Here is a 21,489-nt window from a genome sequence, read left to right as displayed (position 1 = left end):
TCCCTGCTGAGCAGGGAGCCCGATGCGGGACTCGATCCCGGGACTCCAGGATCATGACCTGAGCCGAAGGCAGTCGCTTAACCAACTGAGCCACCCAGGCGCCCCAGAAATGATTTTTAAAAAGTACAAAACAAGCACATATTTAGACAAAAGAAAATAAAAACTAAAATCTAGTTCTTTGAAACATAAAAAAACCCTAAATGAATAAATGAAAGAATATATATATTTTGAATTGAAGAAATATATATATATATTGAATACCTGGTTGAAATGGGTGATTTTCTAGGGGAATACAAATTACTAAATATGCCTAAAGAGTAGAAAATCAGGGTAGATTTAAAAATACATTTAAAAAATGGAAAAAGTAGGCAAAGATTTACATTTTGAAAGATACATTTTTACATTTGAATTTTACATCTTCAAGAATAGATAAATCTACATTATATAAAATATTCTAGAACATGCATAAAAGATGGAAAATGTATAACACTGATATAAATTAACATGGTAAAGACATCTCAATAGAAGAGAACTATCAACAAATCTTGCATGTGAATATGGATACAGATATTCTAAATGAAATACTGGCAGATAAAATCCAGCAGTGCATTAGGTGAAAAAGACCAAATAAATTTTATTCCAGGTATGCAAAGATGGATTAACTTGGTAGGCTTGCTAATGGAATTCACTCCATATCCATGTTGAACAAGGAAACAAAGACAAAAATCCCAATTGACAGAAAACTTTTTAAATTCAGCTGCAATCCTTGATCAAAACACATTATAAACTAAGACTAGAAGAAAACTTTCATAATCGGATAAATATTATCCACAAGAAAACTCCTGCAAACATAAAGCTAACTGTTGAAAAGTTAGACGGATTCACAATGAAGTCCGAGATAAAGCGAAGATACCAGATATTCCTGCTGTCAGCAGTCTGCTGGAAGGCCCTAGCCAGAACAAATTAAAAATAAGAGATCTGAACATTACAGAGGAAGACATAACACTGTCATTGCTCCTAGTTGATTATTTACCTAAAAATAGAATTAGCTGACAAACTTTGAGCTAATAAGAGAGTAGAGCAAGGAAGACAAGATAATAGCTGAGTTACACATCAGTGAACAGCAACATGGAATAAAGGATCTTGGATAACCCTGAGATACTGAGGAATAAATCTGGTACAAATGCACCATACCATTATGAGGAAAACTATAAAAATTCACCAGAGAACCTCAAAGAGAGTGAAACAGCCAGAAGTGGCATGTGTGTTCTTCCCAATCCTCTTCCCCATGTGGCCACCCAGACGTTGGAAGCAGGATGCAGCAGGAGAACTGCTAGGGAAGGTTCCTGGGTCTGGCTCAAGAACCACATCTGCAGTCCGTCTGCACCAGGTCAAAGGGTCCACAAGGAGACAGTAGATTAGTTTTAAAAATTCTCAGGCTGCTCAGTGGTTCCTTTGGTGGCCCTCTGAATCCCTGTGGCCCATAAGGGTCTTCTACATCCTGCTGCCTATTTTGACTCTTCTGTTGTGATTTTCCAGCTTTTTCTCTGCCTTAAGAAGCTCCTTGAGTATTTGTTAACAATGGAGACTTCATTTCTGTCTCCCCCAGGGCCTGGTACAGAAGGTGTGAAGTACAGCTCAGGACTCTGCCACTTATGGTCCCCAGACCAAACTTTGAAAAACTCTGCCTGCTGAGCGCTAATACCCTCTTGCATTCCTTTAGATGGAAGCTAGCAGGAATTTGGTGGCTGGAAGTCCTGATTTTCAGCCCATATACTAACCTCAGTTATATTCTTGCCTCCCTCTTGCTGTCCAGAGAAAGACCAACTGAATGGTGAATTATGCTCATGCCATTGGAGGATACAACAAAAGAACTAATGAGAACTTGATTCTAACCATCTGAATGTTTCTCTCTGGTACTTACCTAGTGAGTGCTTCTTATTTTTCCCAGGGATGCATTAATGTGAATCATTACAGGATTTCTTACGTATTTTGTAATCAACGGATGTGTTATGATTATAACCTAGTCCTCTGATGTTCTTGGTAAGCAGAACATGGTATGGGTTCCATTTTATGGTCTTCCAGATGGTGCCTCCAAAAGACTTGCTGAAGGCCAGTGGCGGTAGCATCTGGGTTTGAAGGTTACAGTACCTTCTGACCTTCTAGTAGATGTTGTCACTTTTTATCCTGCCGTTGACAAGATGAACATATTACGAAAGCTAACTTCAGATTGAGGGCAAGGTAAAGAAAGAGCTCTTCATATTTCAAGACTACCATCAGTGGCCACGACAAAGTCAAAATGTTTAATTTCTGTCCCTCCTTCCCTAAACAGCTAAATTTCATTTTCTATGTCTTCCTTCAGTCCATCTGCTTAATATGCTTTTATGTGATTATAATGACTGTATTTTTCAGTCATCGTAAACATTTTCCATGTTTCCATGGACTTTTCCTAATCATCATTTTAATGGTGACATAATAGTCCATTGAGAAAATGTATTTTAATTGACCATTGTTGGATATTTGGTAAGTTTCTAATTTTTTTAAAAAATAATTCTAACTTCATTTTTAAATAATTATAGATTCACAAGAAATTTTTTAAAAGGTATACACTGAGGTCTATCTTCCTATCCCAAATAGCACTCAGTGGTATGGATGTATCACAGTTCGTTTAACCATTTATCCACTGAGGAACATTTGGGGTGTTTATAGTCTTTAGTTGTTATAAATGCATCTCCTGTGAACATTTGTGTACAGGTTTTATGTGAGCATAAGTTTTCATTTATCTGGTATGAATTATACAAGAATGCCGTTGCTGGCTTATATAATAAGTGGATGTTTAATTTTACAAGAAATTGCCATACTCTTTCTCAGAGTATCTGTATTGTTCACGTTCCCCCTGCCCGCAGAAACGTATGAGTGACTGAGTTACTCGGTGTCCTTGCCAAGATTTGATGTTATTACTATTTTTTATTCTGATAAGTATGTAGTGATATTGTGGTTTTCATTTGCATTTCCATAATGGCTAATGAGGCTGAACACCTTTGCATGTATTCATTTGTGATCTGTATATCCTCTTTAATCAAATTTCTGTTCATGTATTTTGCCCTCCTTTCTAACTGGTTTTTGCTTTTTTATTATTCATTTAATTTTTACTGTTGAGTTTTGAGGGTCCTTCATATATTCTAAATATGAGTCATTTGTTGGACGTGCCACGTGAAAATACCTTTTGCCTTTCTGTGGGTCGTCTTTTCAAATTCTTTTTTTTTAATTTAATTTTATTATGTTATGATAGTCACCATATGATACATCATATTGTTTTCATATAATAACCAGTGCTCCATGCAGTACGTGTCCTCCTTAATACCCATCACCAGGCTAACCCATCCCCCCACACCCCTCCCCACATTCTTAACAGTCTTTCACAGAGCATTTTTAAAAAAACTTAATGAAATCTAGTTCATCAAATTTTACTTTAAAGGATTGTTTTTGGTATCAAGTCTAAGAACTCTTAACTTAGACACAAGTCCTCAAGATTTTCTCCCAAGCTTTATGGTTTTAAGATTTACATTTAAGTCTGTAATTCATTTTGAGTTAATTATTGAATAATAGGTGAAGCTTAGGTGGAGGTTTATCTTTTTGCTTATGGTTTTCCAATCGCTCCAGCTCCATTTGTTGAAAAGGCTATATTCCTCCTTTGTGTGTCACACATTTGTCAAAATCAGTTGGGCGTATTCTAGTCCCTTCTTGTCCATGGGGGATGCATTCCAAGTCCCCCAGTGGGATCTGAATGCCTGAAACCACAGATAGTACTGAACCCTAAATATACTATGTTTTTTTTTCTTTAGATATATAACTGTGATAAAGTTCAATTTATAAATTAGGCAGAGTAAGAGATTAACAATAATAACTAATAATAAAATAGAACAATTATAACAATATATTGTAATGACAGTTATATGAATGTGGTCTCTCTCTCTGTACATCAAAATATCCTGCTGTACTGTACTTACCCTTCTTCTTGTGATGTGATGGGAGACAATAAAATGCCTCACTGATAAGATGAAGTGGGGCGAATGATGTAGGCATTGTAACATTGACTTTACTATTGACCTTCTTACAGAAGGAGGATGATTTGCCTCTGGACCCTGGGTAACTGAAACCACAGAAAGTTAAATCTTGGGTAAGGGCTGGGGGAACCACTGTATTCGTGTGGGTCTACGCTTGGGTTGCCTGTTCTGTTGATTTCTGTGTCTTTCCCTCCACCAATACTACACTGTATTCCTTGCTTTAGCTTTACAGTAAGACTTAAACATTGGGTATTTTCTCCCACTTTATTCTTCTTTCTTCAAAATTGTTTAAGCTATTTTAATTCCTTTGCCTGTCTGTATCAATTGCAGAATGACCTTGTGTATGTCTACAAAATAACATACTGGAATTTTGATAGGAATTTTGTTAAACCTAGAGATTACTTTGGGGAGAATTGACATCCTATGTTGAGTCTTCTAATCCATGATCACAGTATGTGTCTCTTATTTAAATCCTCTGTGATTTCTTTCATCAGCATTTTGTAATTTTTGGCATAAAAGTCCCATAAATGTCTTTTTAGATTTATATTCGTGTTTCATTTATTTGCGTGATTATAACTGGTACTGTGTTTTCAGTTTCCATATGTTTGTTAGTATATAGACATATAATTGTTTTTATTTGTTTGTTTGTTTAATGGTGATCTCGTATCCTCTGACCTTGAACTCATGTATTCTAGGAGCTGTTTTTTTTTTTTTTTTTAGAGACCTCTTGGGATTTTTTTTTTTTACATAATCATGTAGATGATTTCTACTGTCATGTCAACTCAAATAGGGACAATTTTCTTTCTTTCTGATCTTTATGCATTTTATTTCCTTTATTTTTGTGGTGGGGACTTCCAGGGTTATGTTGAATAAAAGTGTTGCGAACAGGTGCCTTTGCTTTATTACTGATCTTAGGGGAAAAACATTCAGTCCTTTAACCATTAAGTATAATGCTAGCTTAGTTTTTCTGTAGATGTTCTTTATCAGGCTGAGGAAGTTCCTTATTATTCTAGTTTTCTGAAAGTTTTTATTATGGATGAGTGTTGAATATTATCACTCTCTCTTTCCATATCAATTGATATAATCATGCTCTTTAGGCTCTTAATATGGTTGATTCCACTGATCAGTTTTGAAATACTGAACCAGCTTTGTACCCATGGACTAAACTCCTCTTGGTCATATATGTATAATTACTTAAATATGCAGCTGAATTATATTTGCTAATATTTTGTTGAGGGTTTTTATGTCTATTTATGAGGGAATGTAGTTTGTAGCTATTTTTTTCCTTTTTTGGGGGGGTACTCTTTTTGTGGTTTTGGTTTCAGAATATTAGCCTCTTAAAATGAGTTGATAGACATTCTCTCATCCTCTGCTTCCTGGGAGAGAGTTATAGAATTAGTATTAATTCTTCTTTAATTGTTTGATAAAATTCTCTAGTAAAACCATCAGGATCTAGAGAATTCATTTAAGAATTTTTTAAATTATTAATTTAATTTGTGAAATAGTTTTAGGGCTATTCAGCTTCCTCGGTTAAATTTTAGTAGTAAATTTTTAGTAGTTTGTGCTTCCCAAGGAATTGGCATATTTCATCTAAACAGTCAAATTTATGTGTGAAGAGCTGTTTATCACCTTATCATTCTTTTATTGTTACAGAGCATGCAGTGATATACTCAGATTCTTTCCTGATACTGGTTTGTCAATTTTATTGATCTTTTCAAAGAGGTAGATTTTTGCTTCATTGATTTTCCCTATTTTTTTCTCTTTTCCCTTTCATTGATTTTTGTTCTTATCTTTATTATTTCATTCCCACTACTTACTATGGGTTTATTTTTCTTTTCTTTTTCTAGTTAGTTGAGAGGTGATCACAGATTATAGACTTGAGACTTTTTTCTAATGTAAGCAATTTATAGTAGCAAAAAGCTACTATAATTTTCCCTCTCAGTACCTTACCTACATCTTACAGATTTTGATATATAATTTTTTTTAAATTTTCATTCAGTTCAGTGTATGTCTTGAATTACCTCTAGACTCCTCTTTGACTCAGATTATTTATAAATTTGGTGTTTGATTCTAAGTGTTTTGAGACACTTCCTGTTGTTTCTAATTTGATTCTGTTGTGGGCACATATTAACGTTCTGTATAGTTTCAATTCTAATAAATGTTGTCAAGATTTGTCCGGTGGCTCAGGATATAGTCTTAGTATATGCTCCATAGGATCTTGAAAAGAATGTGTTGGGGTGCCTGGGTGGCTCACATGGTTAAGCATCTGACTTCGGCTTGGGTCATGATCTCCTCCTGGGATGGAGCCCAACATCAGGCTCCCAGCTTAGCGGGGAGTCTGCTTCTCCCTCTGCCACTCCCCCTGCTCATGCTCACTCTCTCTCTCTCTCCCAAATGAATAAATAAAATCTTAAAAAAAAAGAAAGAAAGAAAAGAATGTGTTTTTGCTGTTGTTGGGGGAAGGGTTTTCTCTCCATTAGGTCCTTTGGTTGAGGGTGTGTTAAGTTCTTTTGTATCCTCGCTGATTTTGTGTCTGTTTGTCCTGGCTTCCATTGTTGAGGGAGGAGTGTTGAAGACTCCAGCTATAATTGTGGGTTTGTCGCTTCCTTTTTTCACTTCCATCTGTTTTTGGTTCACATATTCTGCAACTTGTTTGTGGGAAAGAACATATGATTACTGTGTCTTTTTGGTGGGTTGAGTCCTTATCAATGTGTAAATTTATGTCTGCCCTTTGTAATTTTCTCTCCTCTAATGTCTATTTTATCTGATAATAATATAGTCCTTCTTGCTTTTTTGGCCACTATCTTCCTGGTATATTTGGTTGGAAATCTAGAGTCCTCACTTGGCTATTGCTGATAAGGTTGGTGATGGAACATTATTTTCTTCTTTGGTGTTTAGCTGATACCTGGATATTGTCTAAAATTTTTCTGTGTCCCTGTTGCCCTTCTGATCACTGGGCTAGATAGATCAGGCTTTTCTCAGGGCTTTTTTCTTTTTTCTTTTAGTCTATGCCCATTGGTGCTTGTCAAGCACCCAGTTTGGTGGAAATACTTGGTATAATTACGGGCAGGAAATCTTTAGATTGACTTCTTAAAGACAAAAACAATGTTTTTGTTTTATCATTTTTTTATAAGGCCATAGCAAGTGGTATTTTTTGGTATTTTTTTGAAAGCATATGCTTAGTTTATTTAGACATCATATTCATTCAGATTAATGTTGATGGATTTCTTTACTGTCTTCAATCTGAAGAGAAAAGCCCCCTTAAAAAATTAATGTGGTTACTTTTTAGCCAGTTACCTAAGCATGGACCTGGGCCCCCATTTATGTGGGTATTTCTTAAGCTCACAGAGATCACTAGAGTACAGGTGGGCAAAGTGTGATTTTGTTACCTTTACCATTGTGTTTTCCAGTCACTCTGCACACACACACATACATGTGTGAATTTCTGCATATGATTTATGGTCTTTTAACACTTTGTCTTCCACTGGCAGGGGTGATTAGCTTTTCCTCTTTTCTCTTTGTTTCACAGATCTAGAGCCAGAAGGGATGTCATAGGTTACATAGTTATGAAAAACTACTTTTTATTTCATTGACATCTTCACATCGATTTATATGGGCTACCTAAAACACTGCTAGAAGGAATGCCCAGGCTACAAGCAGACTTAGGAAAATGGCGATCAGCTCCCTTTCCCAGTTGAGCCGTGGGGAGTTCAATGAACTGTTCTGTGTCACAAAACTAATTACCCGCCAAGGCAGAAGTAAAACCGGTGCTTCCTCTCTCTTGCCCCATACAAGGTGGGTTGGAACTGAGAAAGCTGGCCCGCTGTGGAAATGCTGCTCTCAGTGAGAAACTGGACTGAAAAAGCATTTACTTCTCAGTGCAGAAGGATGAAAAAGAAGCTTACCTGTTTTAGGATGTGCTAGCAGAAGCTGCCTTTTGGCGCTAAAAGGCTGAAGGTTCATTCCTGTCTGTCCCATCAAGAAGCCTCAACATGCCCTGTTCAAGCTCTGTGGGTGGGACATCTGTGCTTGAACCAAGGGTTTTCTGCAGCCTGACAAATAGTACAAGGCATGACAAGTAGATAGGTGTCCGGAGTGGGGGGCATACAGCTGTGAGAAGAAAGCCACAGGACTCTTTTTCCCCACTGTCCCCTTACTTCTCCAGCCTCCTCTCCCACCAACACTGTTGCTGTATCAGTGCGTCCTAAGCTCTCGTTCTTACAGAAAATGGTACAAAACTACCAGGAATGAAGCATTAGAGAAAGTAAGACAGAACTCAGTTATAACATACACACACACACACCCTGCTGAAGATGAGTTGAAAATTAAATTTATGAAACTTATAAAGAAACAGCTCACTTGGAGCAAATAGTAAACATGACAAACAGCAGATTTAGATCTAAACCTTAGGTAATAGAACCTAACAAATAATTTTAAGATAGGGGCACCTGGGTGGCTCAGTTGTTTAGTGTCTGCCTTCGGCTCAGGTCATGATCCCAGGGTCCTGGGATCAAGCCCCGCATCAGGCTCCCCGCTCTGCAGGAGGCCTGCTTCTCCCTCTCCCACTCCCCCTACTTGTGTTCCCTCTCTCGCTGTATCTATCTCTGTCAAATGAATAAATAAAATCTTTAAAAAAATTATAAAAAAATAATTTTAAGATAATTAAACATGATTAAGAATTGAAAACACAAGAAAAGAGCAGCACACCCTCTAAAAAAGCAGCTTTAAAAAGTCAAGTAAAATTAATAGAGTGAGAAATTTAGCCATCAAAATTAAAAACTTGGTGTAAGCATTGATTATCAGATGCACAGTTGAAGAAGAAGCTATTTCCCAGATGAATCATAGCAAGCTAAATAGATGAAAATATGAAAGAATAGTGAACAGTTGCAAAAATATCTAACACTATTTATGATGCTTCTCTGTGCCATGTCCAGGTCCAGAAGTTTTATATATATTAACAGCCTTATGAAGAAGGTACTATTATTATTCCTATTTTCCAATAGAGAAAAATAGGAATAAATAATCATAATCATAATAAAGTACCGTGTGTCTGAGGTCATGCAGAAAACAGATATGGAGGCATGAATCCACCCAAGAGACACCATGTACTTAATCCTGCAAAATCTGGAGTATGGGTTCCTCTCTTTTGTAGGATTAGTGTTCCCACACATGTTTGCTAGTACAATAGAAGGAAATAATAGGAAGAATGTGGGAGAAGTGTTAAAAGATTATTTTCAGAAGAAAGATAAAATTGTGACTTGTATACCGATATAAAAAGTGAACAGATGTTAAAGAATTTATTTTACTCATAAAACACAAGGGAACCAGGCAGATATTAGAACCAGTTCAAAGGAGAAATCAAATCAGGACAAATTTATATGGACTGGGAATGTTGAGATAAATTATAGATGGACACAAAACTTGTTTATCTACAGGGCACAGAAAGTCAAATCATTACCAGTTAAATCACTACCAGACAACATATAATTTATACATCTATCAGTTGCTTACGGCTCACAAAGAACCGCTAAATAGCTCAAACACAATGACCGGCTAACTCAGAATTGTGTGTTAGAGAGGATGCAGTTTTCCACTGAAACACATCTTTTTTTTTTTTTTTTTTTTCCCCAACAGAAGCCGTGTTTCAAATGAATGGCTGAAAATTTAATAATATTGATGAAAAACATAAATCGTCAGATTCAGGACATACAACAAGCCTGAGGAAAGGTAGATAGGAAGAAACAAGCCCCTAGACATACTGTGCTAAAAACTACAGAACACCCAAAGCTAAGGAGATCCTGGGAACAAGGGAAGACAAAAAGGGCAGCTTCTTAACAAAGAGATGACAATTAGACTGACTGCAGACCATTTAAAGGCCACAGTTGAAGTTAGGGAAAAAAAAAAAAAAAAGAAAGTATCTACTAAGTACTGAAAGAAAATAATTATCAACTTAGAATTCTTTCCCCAGCCAAACCATTTTTTATGTGAGGGGCAAAATCAGACATTTTCAGAAAAACAGACTAAAAGAGTTTCCCATGAAGTGGGAAATGACCAGAAATACTACTATTAAAGAAACTACCAGAATGAACATTTAGGAACAAAGTTTGAGAAGGAATGGTAAGCAAAGCAGTTGGTTAAAAATTCAGGTAAATATAAGGGCACCTGGGTGACTCAGTTGGTTAAGGGTCTGACTTCGGTTAAGGTCATGATCTCAGGGTTGTGGGATGGAGCCCCTGTGATGGGCTCCCTGCTCAGTGGGGAACCTGCTTGTCCCTCTGCCCCTCCCCCTTCTCGTACACACTCTCTGTCTCTTTCTCTCTCTCAAAGTCTTAAGGTCAGGTAAATATAAACAAGATGGAATACATAAAATAATAATAATGAACTTGGGGTATTAAAAACAAAGAGGTTAAGATGCTGGAAAATAATAACATGGAAGGTGGTACTTGGATAGCAGGTAGAGGTAAAACCCTCCATTGTTGCTCTGGCAGGCCATAGAGTGGTCAGTTTTGAGTAAGAGACACATGTTAAAAATGTAAGAAGAACCATTAGAAATGTAGGAATAATATAGTGAACTTTCAAACAGGTGGAGAGAGAGTGGGGGAAAAATAAGGAAAACATAAAAAACCCAGAGAAAGGAGGAAAAAATGCAGTCAAAAGAGAGAGAAATCAAAAGCACAAAATTAAGTAGTAGAGATAAAACCAAGCATAGCAACAGAGAAGATAAAAGTAAATGGATTAGGCAGCTGGTTAAAAGTACTGAGATTTCCCAACTATATTATATATACTTTTAAAAATATAGCTAATGGAACTAAAGCATTTAAGTACACAAAAAGCAAAATAAACACATTAATTAAAATAAAAAGTAAAAAATGAGAAGATATACCTGACAAAGAGGAACCAGGAATGAGAATGGCTGTGTTTACAACAGAAAAACAACAACAACAACAAAAAGCAAAACAAACCCAATAAACAGAAAACCAAAAACCACAACACACACTGTAAGAAAGAAAAAAAAGATACAATTAAAATTAAAGGCCAAGTCAATGACAAAAAAGAAACAATTTCTAAGAATACATAACAAATCTCACATGTATGCACTAAACACAAAATATCTTTGAAACAAATGAAGAAAATTGGCAGACAAATTCGTAATTATGGTAGAAGATTTTGATGTACTTTTTTCAGTAATTGATAGTTGAAGAAAAGTAAAAAGCATAAGGATATCTAAGTTTTGAACTACACAGTTAACAAGACTTACCCAATATATAAATATGGATACAGTTATAGAGATACACACAGACACAGATATAGGAACAAATTTATCCTTGTTATACTAAAAGTAAATATCTGGAGAACTAAATATCATATATGAATTAAAAAAAACCTTTAGTGTGTGTATGTCTCTGTCTCTGTGTGTGCCTGTGTGTGGGTGTGCAGAAGGAATACATAGCCTTAAATGCTTACGTTAGAAAAGGTTTAAAAAGGAAAATGTGTGATTTATTTTTTTATTTTTTATTTTTTTACAAGAGATTTTTTTTTTTTAAAGATTTTATTTATTTATTTGACAGAGAGACAGAGCGAGAGAGAACACAAGCAGGGGCAGAGGGAGAGGGAGAAGCAGACTTCCCGCGGAGCGGGGAGCCCGATACGGGGCTCGATCCCAGGACCCCGGGATCATGACCTGAGCCGAAGGCAGACGCTTAACGACTGAGCCACCCAGGCGCCCCGAAAATGTGTGATTTAATCACCAATCTCAAGAAGTGAGAATAAATACTAAGTAGAAGGAAGGAAGAACAAAGAGTAGAAATTCATTAAATAAGAAAAATAGAAATCGAGAAGGAATAAGCTGGTTTTATTTATTTTTTAAAGATTTTATTTATTTGATAGAGAGCACACAAGCAGGGGGAGTGGCAGAGGGAGAGGGAGAAGCAGGCTCCCAGCCGAGCAGGGAGCCTAACGGGGGACTCCATCCTAGGACGCTGGGATCATGACCTGAGCCGAAGGCAGACACTTAACTGGCTGAACCACCTAGGTGCTCCAATAAGCTGGTTTTAAAAAGAACTAATAAAATGAACACACCTCAGAATAATTATCAAGAAAATAAAGAAGATACAAACAAATGATTATAAACAATAAAAAGGGTTTATAACTGCGGACAGGTATTTTAAAACAAGTGAGACTATTATGGATAACTTTATGTCAATAAATTTGGAAATTTAGCCAGAATTAATTTTTTCTGGAAAAACAGAAGCTGATTCTAGATAAAAATAGAAAAAAATAGATAAGATTGAATCAATATATATTTCTTAAAAATAGACTTTATTTTTTGGAGCAGGTTTATGTTCACAGCATAATTGAGTGGAAGAGACAGACATTTTTCCCTATATCCCCTGCCCCTACACATGCACAGCCTCCCCACATCAGAGTGGGACATTTGATATAATTGATGGACCTACATTGACACATCATTATCACCTAAGTCCATAGTTTACATTAGGGTTCACTTTTGATGTACACTCTCTGGGTTTGGACAAATGTATAATACCATATACCCGCCATTGTTATATCATACAGAGTAGTTTTACTGCTCTAAAAATGTTCTGCTCCATCTATTTATCCCTCCCTCACCACAACCCCTGGTAAACACTGACCTTTTTACTGTCTCCGTAGTTTTGCCTTTTCTGGAATATCATATAGTTGGAATCATACATATCCAGCCTTTTTATATTGGCCTCTTTCACCTAGTAATAAGCATTTAAAGTTCCTCCATGTCTTTTTATGGCTTGTTAGTTCATTTCTTTTTACTACTGAATAATTTTCCATCGTCTGGATGTATCACAGTTGATTTATCCAGTCACCTACTGAAGGACAACTTGTTGCTTCCAAGTTTTAGGAATTATAGATAAAGCTGCTATAAATATCCATGTGCAGATTTTTGTGTACCTAAGTTTTCAGCTCCTTTGGGTAAATACCAAGGAGTGTGATTGTTGGGTTGTTGGATTGTATGGTAAGAGTATGTTTAGTTTTGTAAAAAATTGACCAACTGTCTTCCAGTGGCTGTATGTATCATTTTGTATTCCCACCAGTAATGAATCAGAGTTCTTGTTGTTCTATATCTTTATCAGCATTTGGTGTTGTCAATGTTCTGGATTTTGGCCAATCTAAGAAGTTGGCCAAAATCCATTTGCACTTCTCTAATGACACATGATCTGGATAATCTTTTCTTATGCTTATTTGACATCTGTATATCTTTGCTGAAGTGTTTGTTCAGGTTTTTGGCTCATTTTTTTTTTAAAGATTTTATTTATTTCTTTGTCAGAGAGAGAGAGAGTACAAGCAGGGGAAGTGGTAGGGAGAGGGCAAGCAAGCTTCTGCCGAGCAGAGAGCCCAACTTGGGGCTTGATCCCAGGACCCTGCAATCATGACCTGAGCCGAAGGCAGACACTTAACCAGCTGAGCCACCCAGGTGCCCCATGCTCATTTTAAAATCAGGTTATTTTTATCCTTATTGTTAAATTTCAAGAGTTGTTTGTATATTTTGGGTAATAATCTTTATCAGGTATGTCTTTTTCAAATACTTTCTCCCTGTCTGAAGCTTGCCTTTTCATTCTCTTGATTGACATGTTTTGAAAAAGAAATCGGAAAAGGTGGGTTTTATAGTCAAGTTCCACCTAATGTACAATGTCACTTATGAACATACAGGTATAAATCTTTAACTAAAATATTAGCTCACTAAATCTAGCAATAATTAAAAACAAATCCAATCAAATTTAGTTTTCTATTAGAAATACAAGTTTTGTTTAACTTTAGAAAAATCCATTTGTATAATTCATCCTCATGTGATCATCTTGGTAAGTGGAGAAAAATCAACTGACTGTATTTGATACCCACTTGTGAAATAGAATAAAACTTGATTTCAGCTGATGTAAGGTCTTTACCAAAAGCCCATTTAATGCTGAAACATTAGAAGTTTCTGTATGTGCAACAAAATAAGGATATCCATTGTCATCACATATCTTAATAATAGTATGAATCTAAGTAGTAATAAAAGCAAAGTGATAAAATATCAAGGATTAGAAAGGAATAAACTAAATTACCATCATTCATAGACTGTGATTTTTTTACATTAAAAAGAACTCTTTAGAGACTATCTAGACAAAATATGTTGGATACAAAACAAGTGTAAAAATATTGAATGTATTTCTTTACCCTTGTGACAATTAGAAAATGTAATTTAACAAATTTTATTTCCAATATCTGAAAGTGGTAAAAATTACTAATAAATAAACATAAGAAAGACCAAAACAAAGGATGGATTATATCATATTTAATTCTAGGAAAACTCAGTATCACAAAGATGCCCAATTTTCCCAAACTGTTCTGTAAATTTAATCTGATTCCAACTGAAGCCTCAACAAGGTCTTTGTGGGACTGGACAAGTGGATCCTAAAATTTACAGTGATGAGTGAAGGGTCAAGGATAGGTAATACAACGTTTAAACAAAAGAACAAAGTTGGGGGCCTCACTCTGCTAAATACCAACATTTTCATTATGTTATAGTGATTAAGATGATATTACTAGGGGTTCAGGATGGCTCAGTCAGTTGGGCATCTGGTCCTTAATTCTGGTTCAGGTCATGATCTCATGGTCTTGAGATCAAGCCCTGCATCAGGCTCTGTGCTGAGCACGGAGCCTGCTTGGGATTCTTTTTCCCACTCCCTCTGCCCTTCCCGCCACCCTCTCTCTTTCTCTCTCTCTCTCTAAAAAAAAAAAAAAAAAAAAATGATATTATACTAGGTCAGGGATAGTCATACAGTTCAAGGAACAAAATAGGGAGCTCAGAAACTTGATACATACTGTGATAACATTATCCTATTTATAACATTATTATAATCCATCCAATGTTACATTCAATTGTTATAATAACATCCATGTAGGGGCGCCTGGGTGGCTCAGTTGTTGGGCGTCTGCCTTCGGCTCAGGTCATGATCCCAGGGTCCTGGGATCGAGCCCCGCATCGGGCTCCCTGCTCAGCAGGAAGCCTGCTTCTCCCTCTCCCCCTTCCCCTGCTTGTGTTCACTCTCTGGCTATGTCTCTCTCTGCCAAATAAATAAATAAAATCTTAAAAAAAATAATAACATCCATTTTATATGCCACCTAACATGTAAATTGGTGGATAAAGAAAGGATCTTGCATACATTCCTCTGGAAGCCTCCTGCTGATGCCCAGATATCTGCCTCCTGGGATCTCTGACAGGTAGAAATGACCATAAAATTTCAGTTCTGCTCAAGACTTTTTGTTCATGGACTATGACTGGACACAATGCTAGTTGTAGACCCTTAACATCTTAGATTAAAATACAGAACTAAATCAAAGTATCCAGAAAGAGGACTCATTACTTTCTTTTGAAACAAAAATCATCTATTTTATTTTATTTTATTTTATTATATTAATCACCATACATTACATCATTAGTTTTTGATGTAGTGTTCCATGATTCATTGTTTGAGTATAACACCCAGTGCTCCATTCAGTATGTGCCCTCTTTAATACCCATCACCAGGCTAACCCATCCCCCCAACCTCCTCCCCTCTAGAACCCTCGGTTTGTTTCTCAGAATCCATAGTCTCTCATGGTTCATCTCCCCCTCCGATTTCCCCCCTTCATTTTTCCCTTCCTACTATCTTCTTCTTTTTTTTTTTTTTAACATATAATGTATTATTTGTTTCAGAGGTACGTCTGTGATTCAGCAGTCTTAACACGATTCACAGCGCTCACCATAGCACATACCCTCGCCAATGTCTATCACCCACCCACCCCATGCCTCTATTTTAAACAGACTGTTTTCCCTCTGACATCTAGGCATACCTTACATCAGAGATGTCTTAGCATGTAATTGACAGCTTTTTTTTAAGAGATTTAATATAAATGATACCTTAAATCCACTGTCTTTTGAGATACATTGGCTCTCTCTGTCTTCTTCCTTTACTTTTTTTTTCCCTTCCAACATTTTAATTTTATTGTTTTGTATTGAGATATAATTGACATATAACCTAATGTAAGTGTACTGTGTGCGGCATGTTGACTTGATACGTGTGTATATTGCAATATGATTACCGCTGTAGCATTAGCTAACACCTCTATCACATCACATAATCATTATTTCATTTTGTGGTGAGAACAGTTGAGATCATTTTTCTTTTCTGCTTTTCCGTTTCCTTTCAAGGACTATGTGAGCTCAGAGGGACAGGATGGGCTGCATACGAGTCCTTATTCATTAGAGTCCTCATGAGCCCATACACCCAGTGCCCTCTTTGATACAGCAGGGTGACCCTGGATTTTTTTTTTTTCCTAATCCTTCAGCATTACCTATATGCAGAGTTTTAGTTTAGTGAGCATGTGTCCTGTTGGGGGTTGGTCTTTCTGGGCTTCCTTGATGGCTGGCCACCCTGTTCTTCTCTCTCAGGGCACTGACAGCTGGACTCAGGGCCAGATGATGCTGTGAGTGGCGTGGTCACCTTCATTTCCCTGGCTTAGGGCTGAGCTGCTCCAGGCTTGGCAGTGGGGGTCAGTGCTACAGGGCAAGCTGAGCAGGAAGCTGCACTGAGCTAGGTTCAGAGGCTCTGCTTCCAGAGTCAGGAGCTGGGGTGGAACCAAGCAGGGCATGAGCACCAGGGGGATGGAGAACAGGAAGAAATCTAATCCCAGACCCCAGGTTCACTTCTGCATGCCTGTGCCTTCACTGACTTCTGAAAGCACAGCTTGCAGTTAATCCATAAGCATTGAACCCTGGATCCTGCAGCCATGGCCACCCATGGTTTTCTCTCAAGCCATGATGCTGGCCTTCCTGCTAAGGCAAGTGCTAAACTAAGGTGTTGGGGTGACACCTCACTCACCCTAGTGTCCAGGCAAACCATACCTTCATGAAGCTTCTCTCTGTCTAGTTTACCTTCAGGCATGTGATTGGACCATGCATTCTGCTGGGGATGCACCAACCTTCCTTTCTACCTGCTGGAATTATGCCCATCTTTAGAACCTGTCCAGTTGCCCTTTCTTCCTGACCATTCCACGAAGGATATTAGGATCTGCACCCTGAATAATTGGGCTAAATATCCCTCCTCTCCATGGTTACTTTTCAGTGACAAGGCCCCATTGCCCTTTGTTGCCCAATCAGTGGTGGGGGTGCCCCCAGAGTTCTCCCCACACCAGTTGTCTGTCCTTTGCTGGCTGGACAAGGACCCAGGCAGCTGGAGAGAGGAGCTGTTGAACAAAATGAAGCAGCCACATGCCTGAGTCGTCAAGAAGGGTCTTAAGTACATAAACAGTATATATATTCAAACTGTTTAATACAGAAAGTTTCACATGCTCACCAGAACAGAAGGAGGAGTGAACCGAGTCCTGTGGATGCACCCCAGTTCCCAGGGTTATCAGTGTGTGCCAGCTGCAAGACTGTATTATCACACGGCCTCATGCTCGCCATCCCCTGGCTCCCGTGTACATCACTGCATGGTGCATCTAGTGCTGGGCCCCGAGACAAGCAGCTAATACTGTTACCTCCCATGTCATGGCTAGTTTGGGGCCACTCAGGTTTCACAGAGCTGTGTTCAGCCTCAGTTTTTGGCAATAGAGCCCTTCTCCAAACAAACCTCATCTCCAGCTCTAATGGCCAAAACAGGTAAGTGGTATTAGCATACAATTATTACAGCAGTTTACTTTTATATCATTGATGTATAAAATAGCAGAGAACTCTAAGTCTGCCAAAATGAATATTAAGATTTGCATGTTGATAATGATAACAGTGTTACAGTTCTGTTTATCTCAATATTCTGTTTTGGTTGAACTGTATTTAGAAATCAGTGAGTCGCACAGGTAAACTGTTGCTAATGGAAACCGATTTTTATCTTGTTTTTACTCATTTGTCTTGTGATCTCAAGAGTCTCTTCAATTAAATTGATCCAAATGTGTGGAGGAAGAGCTGGGAGGAATTCTTTTTTTTTTTTTTTCCTTCCAGAATTAAGTCACTGATCTAACAGATGCTCACAGTCTTTGTTATAAATATAAAAATCAGACAAGAAGAAACCCAAGCTTAAAATAAGCAAAACCATGCATCCTGTGTCATGTGTCACAAGACAGTTTCAGTTGTTGCAGTGGTGAGATCGGGTGCTGTGAGGTGGGGTCCAGGTTCTATGCTGGAAGTGTAGGCTCAAATGTGGATTTTTAAAAAGAGCAGTGCAAAACTGAAACCTTACTGGGCGACTCATTTACAAGAGGTTCAAAGATATGCACAGGCATGGCAAGAGAAGTTTTAGCCTAACTTTCAGCCAAAAAAGGAGTTAAATGGGCCACATGTAGTAATCCATCGGTTGTCTGGTCTGAAGAGAGAGAATTTTCCAAAAGTCATTTGAGTGTGTTTGGACTTTTATTCGCCTTTTAGACTACAAGGAAAAGAGAGTATCAGAATCCACAGGTGCAGAAACCCCAGAGCACACCCAGAGAATCTCAGGGTTCCAGAGAACCTGGTTTGAAAATCATGGTTTGCTCTAGAGCGATTTTGTGAAGGTCCACATGTTCAGCTGTTTTGTGCTCCGTCACTGTTTATCATGTGATTCATGGAGAAAGTTGAGTACAGACCACAATCAAGCAGAGAATATTTGCATCTTGACCTTGTCTCCTCCTCTCTCTCCCTGTGTGTGCTTGCAAGTAAGGAGGTAGGAGTGTCCTTCATCTCAAAGGATTATCCTTTCCTGGTAGCTTAGTCTCTCTCCCCTCCTTCTTCCTCTGCACTTCATCACATTTTTGTTTCGTAGTCATACCCTGGCTTTTTTGTATAGGTTTTTTTCCCCCCGAAGTTTCTGGTTGATATTTTTCTTTCTTATTACAGTGATTTTTAAAAATGTGTCCTTGATAGAATGCATGGTGTTTTCCAGCTTATTTCTCTTCTCTCTTGCTCTGAATCTACTTCACTCTCCTCAGAGACTCCTCATCTCTTGCTGTAATTTGGGAACATCCCCCACCCCCGCCTTTTCTAGGCCCACTGCACAGCTCATCATGGAAATACATTTTCTTGATACCCAGGTTTAGTCCAAAAGTTTTATTTCTTCTTTTTTCAGTATTTACCCTCATTTTCCTAGAGCTCATCCTCAACTCCATGACTGAGAAAATATACGTGGGACACCAGCCCTTTGAGCCCCTAAGTCTGTGAAAGTACCTCACTTTGCCTTCATGCTTGACTAGTTTCCTTCAGCTCTAGCATGTCTCTCTATGATTTCTTGGGTAATTATCTCCCGCCCTTTTGTCTCTTCAGCATCTGTCCAGTGAGTTCCTCTGGTCTTGTACTCTGGGGGCTTTCCTCATCTCTGTCCTACATTTCATCTCTAATTCTTCTCAGCCCCAAAGCTCCCACCCATTTATAAAAATTTATTTCATAAATCATATTTTAACTTTCATATTGCTCTTTGTTTTACTAGATGCAACATCCTCTTGAATTTCTGTGAGGATACTACTTTTTTAAGGAGCAGTTTTTTAGTCCTTTGGTTGACAGCGTCTTCTTGGATGGGAAAGAGCCTTTATTGTGGTTTCCATGGACTAGAACTGGCGAGGCAGGGTGAGCAGGGTTAGGATTGGTTAGTTTGAAGAATTTCAGTGGACCCTGGATCATAGGAGCTGTCCCTAGTTGCTTGGTACCTGGCCCTCAGGTTATTAGGACAGAGGGATAGAGGGCTGGAGTGTGAAACCCTGATAAAGGAGGTGGCTGGGGTGTGGGCTCTGGATCAGAGGGTTTGCATTTGAGAGATGCACTGGTGAGCGTGTTTTTCCTGTCTCTAGGAACTGGCTAACCTGGGAGTGGAGGGGGCACGGTTCTTCCAGGGTCCGCAAAGCATCAGAATACAGAAGATAAAAGACATGGATAATAAGGGCTGTTGGCTTTAATTGTTGTTCTTTTTTCCTGTTTTGTGTCTTCCACTCCCTTTGTTCAAGTTGGTAACTCCTGGCTGTGGGAGGTTCTGAACTTGGGCAGGGAGGGGGCTGGGGTGCACCTATCTAAAACCTGTACCTAACTCTGCTCTCTTCACCTGCCCTCCTTCCTGTCATCGCTAATCATGGAGCCCAGGATGCCTCTGGGCTCTGGTGGTGCCCCACAGCCTCCTGGGCTTGCAGTTCAGTCACTCAAGATACACTGGTTAAGCACCAACCAAGCATTGGGTGCATTCAGGAAGCTGGAACTGGAGCTTTGGAGATAGTGGGTCAAAATCCCTGATCAGTGGCAGAGTGCTTTACCCACTCTTTATCTCCTACAGATAGAAATGTCTCATCAGCGGATGTCCTATGAAATTGTCTTCAGGTTTAACTTTTGCTAAAAAAACTTTGTTTTATGGGCATATGAAAATCACAGTGCATATGAAATGGTGGGGGTGGGTGAACATTGGCCACTAGCAACCAGTGCTCTGAGATCTCCCAGGCCAGTTACAAATGGTGTCGGCATGACCCGAGCGCAAAGAGTGGCACTTCTCAAAGCTATTCTAGCTGCAGTCAGGACAGACCTAAGGGCCCCGGGAGATCCACCGCTGGCAGTGCTGACTCATGAAATCCTTCTCATGTTTCTAGTGCTGATGAGCGATTCGATGCCACATTCCACACCAACGTGTTAGTTAACTCTTCTGGGCATTGTCAGTACCTGCCTCCAGGTAAGACCCACTTCTTTGTCCTATAGTTAGACAATTTAAGCGAGTTCAGGGTGCCAGACCGATGGTGCTCGCACGCGTGTGGGGCATCCTTTGCCTCATTCACACCCAACTCCTGCTGCTTTCTTCTCCTCTGTGCTTGCAAATATTTCCTGAACATGACAATGCCATCTTCCTCTTTTTTGTCTTGGGGTCATGGCTCATGTGTCATATGTCCTTATTGGGTGCCGAGTGTTCTTTAAAGTTAATCCACAGCTAAAGCAAGTCTCCCTCCTCAGGTCACTTCCAGTTCTCCTTACAGCCTGCAAGGCAAACCCCCAGGCTCTCCCTCCTCCATGTCAGTTGGCCACTTCCTCTCCTGCCAGACTGCGTGTCTTGGCAGGGGCTGCTCCCCAGGTGCCGGGGGCGAGATGGTGGACTTGCTGGCTTCTTGAGGATGTGCATGAAGGAGCACTTGCATGTTAAATATAAGAGCAAGTGGTTTCAGAGTGGGGCTCATTAGTGCCTTATTCCTGACTGAGCTTCTCTCCTTTGCAACCAGCTGATGGTTAACTGCTTCCTGGGATTGATTTTTTTTCCCACCAGCCCCTCATTTCTCTCAATTCATTGGGCCCTGGGCTGCTCACTGAATAATACAGAGCATAGGGAACCTGCGTTTTAATGCTTTGAGGCAGATATTAACAGAGTTTTAAAAATCTTTAGGATGATTTTTTTTACATGTTCTTTTCCAAGATTATCTC

The 21,489-nt window shown here is 38.6% G+C and overlaps 1 protein-coding gene across 1 annotated transcript in view; it reads left to right on the top strand.

Annotated features, from left to right (window-relative positions):
* Window positions 1–21,489, top strand: part of LOC102726125 (neuronal acetylcholine receptor subunit alpha-7) — a 109,591-nt gene that overhangs the window by 61,663 nt on the left and 26,439 nt on the right. Inside the window, exon 5 of the mRNA XM_006740678.2 lies at window positions 20,673–20,752. Coding sequence (XP_006740741.1) covers window positions 20,673–20,752 — 80 coding nt within the window. The remainder of the gene's footprint in view (window positions 1–20,672; window positions 20,753–21,489) is intronic.

The sequence above is a fragment of the Leptonychotes weddellii genome, chromosome 9 (assembly GCF_054177405.1).
Source record: "Leptonychotes weddellii isolate Sample4059 chromosome 9, ASM5417740v2, whole genome shotgun sequence".
In the NCBI taxonomy this organism is placed as follows: domain Eukaryota; kingdom Metazoa; phylum Chordata; class Mammalia; order Carnivora; family Phocidae; genus Leptonychotes; species Leptonychotes weddellii.
Note: the sequence above shows the minus strand (reverse complement) of the source record. Positions and strands in the feature narration are given on the sequence as shown.